General features: G+C 42.4%; 1 protein-coding gene across 1 annotated transcript; it reads left to right on the plus strand.

The window, feature by feature from the left end:
• The first annotated feature begins 937 nt into the window (after positions 1 to 937).
• LOC146458443 (uncharacterized) lies at positions 938 to 4419 on the plus strand. The gene has a single exon (XM_085090813.1). It carries the CDS (start codon positions 1027 to 1029, stop codon positions 3811 to 3813), a length of 2787 nt encoding a protein of 928 aa, XP_084946939.1. The 5' UTR covers positions 938 to 1026; the 3' UTR covers positions 3814 to 4419.
• The last annotated feature ends 4418 nt before the right edge of the window (positions 4420 to 8837 follow it).

An 8837-nucleotide genomic window follows, 5' to 3' on the forward strand; every position in this document is an offset into this window, starting at 1 on the left:
GAAAACTGTTTCTCACATACATGTATATTTCAACTCAACGCTCTGGAAATTTATTTTTTCACGGTTCAAATGTGTCGCAAATGTCGCGCTATTTTTCAACTCAAAGCACGATCTACTGTAGACAATCATTTCACGATCCGATTTTGTACGACAGACTGAATGTCTTTAGCATAATCACCTTCCTCTCGCGTTATAAAATTTTATTCATGTACTACCTTCATATAATAGACTATATTCTCTTCCGTTTGCGTTACCAAGACGCATCTGATTTTCTTAAATTAGGGTTTATTAACAGACTCTATATATAAAGGATGTTAAAGGGGAAGTATCATGGGGTTGGTTTTTTATATCTTTTGCTAAAAATGTTGAAATCATAAGACCTTCAATCAGCTGCCAAATAATTCTTGAATGACGAGAGGAAAGAAATCAACTCAATTCCAGAAAGTAACAACTTGTGATCTGTTCTAGCGCATTTTGGAAACAAAAATGCGAGAACTTGAAAAACATTAGCCTAACATTTTTCAAGTTTCAATCCATACTGACCTACTCTGTCTCTGGCCAGAGGCACTAATCGACAGTTTTATTGTACTGGGGTGATAATTTATAACAAACTTGACAATTATTTCGTTGTTTCTGCTGACAGACAAACATTTTTGGGTTTTGAAATGAGAGCAAATGTGCGTGATACTTCGCCTTTAAAAGACATTGCTCTGGGTGCTGTTTACACGGATACCAAATGCCGCCGTTGTGAGGAAATTGCTCCGTGATTTGCCCCATTGCGTCATACATATTACAGTACTGATTACAGTTAACTTCAGTTTCCAGTAAGTAAAATATGTGATGGCATTTTCCCTTTTGCTTTGTTTGTTTGTTTTTTAGACTACATGTATTACGTTATTGCGTTACGTAAGTTCCGTTACAGCATATCCAAGTGTTGCGACATGGCTGAATACAAAATCAATTACGGGAAAAACCTCACTTCATTTTCGCTTAATTGCACTTGCAGTTGCAGCAAAGCTTGTAAGCATGGCACGGCTAATTCTTCCACTTTGGCTTGGGCTCAGCACTTTGATCGCATTTTCAAGTTCTAAGACATTATGCCCAAGAATCTTCTTCCAAAACATCAACGAGGAAACCATGCCGTATAAAATCATCGAAGGTGTCTACATCAGGGAGAACAGCAGTCACAATAATTTCCCGGTTTACAGACGAGAAAACGACAATCTGTTGTTTTACTACACCACCAGCAAAGGCGTAAAATTTTTGGCGTTTGGTCGAGATCTACAAGAATATTTTGGAGTCGCCGCTAGGGTCAATAGTGCCGTTGATCCCGATGTTTGGCTTAGTGCTGGAAGTCTGGACAGGAACGATGTATTCAATGGATTAATTCGCTCGTGGCAGTACTTCAACAATCGCGAGCAAACCAACTACTATGTCTCGGTTAGTAGTTCGTCGCCCATGATCAAAGCCGTTTGCGTGGATAAAGACTTCAGAGAATGCAACTCGGACAGACTTTATTTGAATGAGAACTTCACTGATGGAAAGGGGGGTGTTTTGAACGATCTCACTCGGGATTATTTCGCTCGCCAACAAGGCGTTTTTCGTAATCTTCGTCCCGTTTTCAAGCACAGCAGCCGGCAGTTGTATCTACAGTATGTAGACGACTATTGGGTTGTAACAGGAGCTTATACGCCAAAAAATTATAACGATAAGACTTACATGAGGATCAAGGACTTGGCCCTACGGCCGGAGTGCATCACCAAGACCTGGTCGGTGCATTACAATGGCTGGCGTGACGAGCCAAAATTGAGACTATTGTGCAGGGGGGTGAATCACATGTCCAATACTTGCGCGTCAAAGCCGTGTGACAATAAAGCGAAGTGCGTTTACACTTCCGGTAACGAAACGCTCTGTCTCTGTACTTCCGGTTACACTGGCGTGACATGTTCTATTAACAAACAGTGCCTCACCCCATCCCCCTCTGCCGGCACAGAACTGAATTTTGCCTACCAAGGAAAAAGACCCGGAGACCTGGGTGTGTCTTTCTGCAGTGGCTCGTATCCTTCTGTCAGGTTTTCTCTCTGTGTGGATAACTATGGCAGTTACAGTTCATACTGGAGCAGACGAGGACGCGCCTGCCGAACGGCAACCACGAATCCTCCACGAAAAACTACAACTCGGCGTCCCCCACGTACCTTTGCAACTCGAAGACCCTGGGAGCCACAAACACCTCGTGCAGCTCCAATCAACTTTGATGACATCCCATACCTCGTGCCTGTGGTGCTCTCTGGTGCTACAATCTTGCAGCTGTTCTTGCCGTTTGTCATATTTTTCTGCGCTAAGTGCATTAAGGGATGCAAGGAGACTAAAGAGGAACGGGAGGATCAGAGGAGGATGCAGGAAGTTGGTGGTGAACTGGAGAGAAGACTGGGACAAGTTGCCAGAGCCGGAAGTCAAGAGGAGCTCGACCGGAATGTACAGGAATACCAACAAGCTGTCCAGGAATACCAGGAAGAGAACGACGAGAAAGAACTGAGCCGTAAACGAGGCTTGTACAGAAATGCAAGTTTGTGGAGACTTATCTCCATGCACCTGTATTTCTCGTTCTACTTGTGGTTGATCTATTTTGAGGCTTGTGAAATCTCTCAATGCACCCAGTACGGACGTGTTTTCAACGGCTTGAGAACCTTTGCCATTGTGATAATGTCCAGCTCGCCCGTGATCATTTTAATAGAGAGCATCTTCTGCCACGAGCTTGAGTACCTGTTAAACATTATGCAGGACGAGACAGCCTGGGGCTACATACAAAAAATGCACCAAGTCCAACCCAAGATAAACATGGCCGTGGAGTGTTACCACTTCGAGACACGCACGCGTGTCGTGTACTACACGGACGCGAATGGAAACACGCAGTCACGCACGGAAACGTACACGGAGAAAGTAGTGACATTCGTGGATCAAGATGAGTTCTCGTTCGGTTCCTGGGTTGATGTTTCCAAGAAAGAAATGCCAGCGCTCAGTTCAGCCTCCGTCACTCGAGTAAGGATCGATCCGTGTGTCCTGTTTGGTGATGAGGAGACGGCTGATGACTACAACAGACAAGTGTCCGCCATGATTGACAGGAACCGTCACCGTGATATGTACACTGACTTCTCTGCTAATAGAGAAATCCCTGGACTGAACAAGAGGATCTCGGCTTACGTGGACTTAAAGGTGAAGCCCTGGTGGATTCGAGCCCGGTACTTCTGGCTGGCTACCCTTTTAATGATGACTTGGCCTTACCGTTGGTTGTTCCGAGCTAAGACTGGAAAAAGCTACTACATCTTAAAGAAAAAGATATACAAGAGTGCCACGCCCCCGAGGGAGGTGGATCCGATGGATCCGTTTGCTGTCTTGGCCTCTAATGCATCATCCATGATTACTTCTAATGCTACAGACGATAACCAGCCTGCTTATCCAATGGCGGAGATGGACTTAGGGAATACAGCTTTCCAAGATGGCTCCCCAGCCTACCCACCTGGCAATTCAGCTGCGGAGCCTCCTTATCCGGCCGGGCCACACCCGAGCGCTCCTTCTCTAGCTTATGATGCTGGTGCTCCATACCCACAAATGAATCCACTGAATGCTGTTGGACCTGACTATCCTCTGCACCCTGCTGGATCAGCCTACCCATCCCAAGCTACCGAACCCTCGTTCGCTCCTTACCCCGTCGGACCACAGCCGGACGCCCCTCCTCCATCATATGAAGCAGCTGTTGGGTACACTCCCCAACCAGGTAATGAGAAATGTTCCCCTAGATCAGGAAAGATGTAGGAAACAGTAACTGCCCCAGAAGGCTTGATGTGTTCCACACTGCGACACGAAAATATTATACTTAGTGAAAACTCGTCTTTCCACAATCGTCTTATTTCAATATTTATCTTTCGTTCCACAAGTTAGCCAAAATTAGGTAAATTACAAAGAAAATGTGTGAATAACTTGGCCAAAATCCCAAACTAAATTAATCACATTGAGCCAATCAATGTCGTCAAACATTCTATAGTCTTGTCACGCAACCCTAGGAGGTGAGATTGCGTGGCGAACACTAATAGTTTTTCAAGCAATGAAGTCTGTGACCGGTCCAAAACTAGGGAAGTCCCTGATTTATATCTTGGTTGATTTGATGTGATTAAATATTTTAGAGTCAATTTTTAATCTTTGATTGGATTTCGACTAAGTTTCACGAGTTATCTTTCCTGAATTGTTAATAACAGTGTTAAGCAACGACGTTCAAAGACAAATTTTTAACATTTAAGTTATTTTTATATTTACAGTATTTAGAAGTGTAATGTTAAATGTTAGAATGTGGAGACTAGTAGAAAATGTAACATAAATAAAGTAACAGATGCTCAGAATCTTAAAAAAAAATATATAGTGAGAGTTTCTGTTGTATTTTGGTCAAAACTGCTCAGTATTTGACAATGAATCTCTCCTCTGACATGACATATGAAAATATTAATGATTTCTCCTAGGAAGAGCAAAATATAATGCACAGGAAGAACTTGAAAAAGATTGCCAATTTTTTCAAGATTAAAATCCGTCCGGCCGCCATCTTCCCGAGGCAAAAAAACCTTCTAAACTGTTTCTTTATAAGGGCATGTGCTGTGTTACACTGCCAGCAGTTCTACTTTTTTCCTCAGACCACGCGCGCAAAGGACGGTAAAATTATGCAAATTAAAAAAGTGAACGAAAGGGATTGGGGAGAGATTGGAGCCGCGTTTCTTCGCCCCTCGCAAGAAATCGCGCGATCGTGACAGAACTTAGGAGAAGAAGAGAGGGACTGCTCGTAGTCTAGTCTCGTGTGTAAAGTTTAAGCATGGAATGTGACTGAATTTGGAATTCAAGTCAGCTCAATTTTTATGTCCTATTAACAAGACTTACTCATTGGCGCTGCACCTTTTTTTCGACCTCAGCCACCATTTGAGGCCTTATTTACACGTACTGATTAATCGGGCCGATTAGACCCAATTGGACAAAGAAAATGAGGGACTGGACATTAGCCTGAGAAGCAGGCGTGAATTGGGGGGGGGGGGGGGGGGGGGAGGAGAGGAGAGAAAGAAAAAGAGAGAAAGAGGGACTGGGGAGTGGGAACCCCTCTCCCTAGTACCCCCTTTATTCGGTCAACTTTCTCGCACCACCCCCCCCCCCCCCCCTCCTTCCCTTCCATGATTATACCTCTGCTACGCAGGTTAGCTGACGAAAGTTGACCCAATTTATGAAAACCTGTAGCAGTGCTACAATCTTTTTTTGCTGTTGAATCAGGCCGATTTTTCCCCCGCGCTACACCAACAGAAAAAGAAATCAGCCGACAAATTTTCCCATGAGATTGAGCCTACTAAGAGGGCCGACAAATTGTAACGGTGTAAATTGGGCCATGGATGCGATTGAACCTGTACTAATCGGACCGATAAATGGGTCATAAATCGGTATGTGTAAATTATTCACTATGTATGACGTAACAGTAAGCGATATCCAGGTAACAGCGATAGTTTTTCCGTCTAATGAAATTCAAAAATTAAAGAAATTTAAGATTGATGCATCATGGATTGTTGCTAAGTAACTAGTAACCCATTTTAAATAAGCGTGTCAAAAAAATTATTTTCCCCAAAAAATTATTCTTTGGAAATGTCGTTGTTTTTTCAGATTTTAGGGAATTGGTCATTACAAGTTTGTTCGAAGGGGACCCACCTTGCCTGGGGTAGGGGGCTTATCGAAGACTTTAAACCGTTGAGTTTACACACCAAGAAATATTTAGCTAGCACGAGTCAAAATTGCTCGATAAACATGAAAAGTGAGGTTTGAATCTCATTACCATTTTCTAATGCTGGATAGAGGGGTGGCCATGCAATTGAGACACCATCTTTAGAGGTTGAAGAAGGGGGATGCAGGCAGGCAGACCACAATCTATTTTGTGGTTTCAGCGGGTCCTGTTTGAGTATAGTAGTTTTTACCACTTCCCTTTAAAAATCAGCCTACGCTAGTATGTTTCAGTTTCGTCACCATTTTTTATTTATTTATTTTTTATTTATTTAGCTTGGTCCAATATGGACAGGGATACCTTAACAGCTAAGGCCAATTACTGTGGACCCGGGATATACGGAATATACGCACAAAGACCAGACCACAACACCGGGAACTATGTCCCCTACTCTTTGCGAACAGTGAGTGGGTTCATAACGTCCCACAGAGTTATTTACAAACAAGGTTTGTGAGACGGGGCCTACGGTTTATCGTCCTTATCCGAGAAGACTAGAAAGTCTAACCATTTGCAGATGTCAGAGCAAAGGCAGCACTTTCTCCTTAGTTATTTAAAGACCTTGAGTGGTGGTCCGGCCGGGGTTTGAACCCGCGACCTCCCGCACGGTAGTTCGGCACGATTTCTAAACAAAGTCTAATTCGATGACCAATTAAGAAAATTTCCCCAATAAAGTGAAGCACAGTCTTTGAAATTGACAGGATTTATAACAATGAAATCAGTATTAGTCAGGGCCTTAATCTTCCATCTCTTTTTCTCAAGGCTCTTGTTAGACCCTTGAGAGAGGATGAGGTATCCTCTCTTGTTAAAATGCATTTTTAACGCATGATGACGTGAAATGTGATAAACTAATTTCGCTTTCCTGCAATAAAAATATAACTCGGGGTTTTAAAGTTTCATTTTTCAATGCGAGAGGCGTCGAAGCAAGTCATTCACTCACTCACTGTAATCCGTAACATCAACACTGCGAGGTAAGTAGAGTTATATAATCTTGCTTTGCATGAGTACTGTTTGGCTGATATAATTGGGTGAACAATTTGACGGAGACGGACAGTAACAGGACGGATAGAAAACCCGGTAATTTGGTTTGGTGATTGACGGCAATTTGCTTCATGTATTTCTATTTTGTATCGTTGGTTACCGACTGAAGGAGAATCAGTAAATTGGTGAAATCTTGCAAACTATTTTATAAACTGAATACAAAATCGCCGTAATTGGCATTACGATCTCCAGGTATTTGTTACATCATATAGTAGAAATATTTATAATCAAGGAAGTTTTACGAGCTCTGCTGAATGCTTAAAAACTTTGAGGAGAAATTGGGTGTTGATCAAATGCTAGCTTGAAGTGATAAGGTAAATAGAACGATTGACTCGTGTAACTAAACATTTGCTATTTTATGATCACTTTTTCACTTGATCTGTGATGTAGAAACAAACCTGTGAGTTAATCTTCCAGTGTAGGAAAGGCCTAAGTTTTTTTGGCAGCTCCTTGTAATATTGCCGGTTCAGTTGCCTCTGAGGGTTCTCGTTCTAAGCAGCCCTTCTTATATCTTGTTCCAGCTTTTATTCGGCTTTCCGTCCTGATTAATTCAATTAAAATAATGTTTCAGTCACTTATGATTTCGAATTCTTGGGTGAATTTTTTGCGTACGACATCACTAAATAAGGTTACTGGTATCGACATCTTGGAAACTGAAACAGAAGTAAAGAGATTGCTAACTATGACTGTGTGACCCGGGGAAGGGGGGGGGGGGGGGGCTACTCCACAGAAGTTTTGGTGGGGGTGTGAGGCTCGGTTCTCCAAACCCTGACCCTCTTTCAGACCGAGATATGAGATATCCTTTGTCACACCTGCCTTCTAAAATCCATACCCATTTTCAGACGAGAATGGGTATAATCTTTACCTTATTTCAGACCAAAACGGCTCAAACATCATACCCTTTGGTGCCTCACGTGCCTATTTAGTTTACATAACGGAGTACCTCTCCCCCCCCCCCCCCCCCCGGGTCCTGTGAGTCTTTGGGCTTCAAATTGATATGCGTACGCCGTAACGCCTGCTACGTCGGTGAGACTTCCTGACATTTTTCCACACGCATACGTGAGCATTTAGCCACGGAATGGACTTCTCAGATATTCAAACACTTACGGCAAGCTGAAAATCGCCGCACTTTAAGTCACTTCAATTGCTTTAGCATTTTAGATCATGGTACTACCGGCTTCCAGCTTAAGATAAATGAATCTTTCTGTGCGCTATTAAGGTTATTGTTGACAAAACTGAAACAGTATTTTAAAGACTCCACCGATTCAAATATGTTTTTTGGCAACAGAAAGTGACACTAACTGAAATAAGTGGCGCAGCTCCTTTAAAGTTTATTGTGAACTTAAATGCTAATATTCCACGCAATGTTTCACTGTTAACACGAGTCTTTCGGTATTCCCATACATTCTCTTATATTTCGAAAACCGCAAACGGTCACACATAAGACTCACAGTTTGAGTGGGCTCCCTGTGATTTGCTGACGAAACAAACTTCAAATAACTGAGCACACGCTAGGTATTATTGATGAATGACGTCGTGACATGAGAAACTGTTTTCAGTTTCATTGCATGGAGAGAAAACCCGGACATTTTTTTTTAAGAAGTCGTACTTAACAAAGCGGAGGTTTTCAAGATAACTACAAATGTTAACCCTTAAAGCCCTAACAGTGATTGACATCAAATTTCTCCTTGTAATATCCATGCTTATTCAACCAATGAGGTCATAAGAATTAAGCATATGATCACCCAAGGTGAATTTTCTTAAAATTTAAATACATTTTTCCCAGTACTTCTATAAGAAAAGTATGGGGACAAGATGGGAGAATTTGCTCTTTGATATTAGGGGTTAAAGGGTTACATGGCCTTTGTCATTGCCAGGTTAGTGAAGGGCTGTAGATGAAATCAAAACCAGAAAGCTTTGCAGCCAAGCCATATTTCCAATTTTAGAAATCAGGCCCAAATTCTGGAAGTCCTCTTGTGTCTAAGATGTATCCCAAGCATTA

This window comes from Pavona decussata, unplaced genomic scaffold (assembly GCF_977016875.1).
Source record: "Pavona decussata unplaced genomic scaffold, jaPavDecu1.1 SCAFFOLD_233, whole genome shotgun sequence".
Lineage (NCBI taxonomy): Eukaryota > Metazoa > Cnidaria > Anthozoa > Scleractinia > Agariciidae > Pavona > Pavona decussata.

Excerpts from the sequence above, each read along its gene's own strand:
- LOC146458443 (XM_085090813.1), top strand. The coding sequence starts at position 1,027 with ATGGCACGGCTAATTCTTCCACTTTGGCTTGGGCTCAGCACTTTGATC.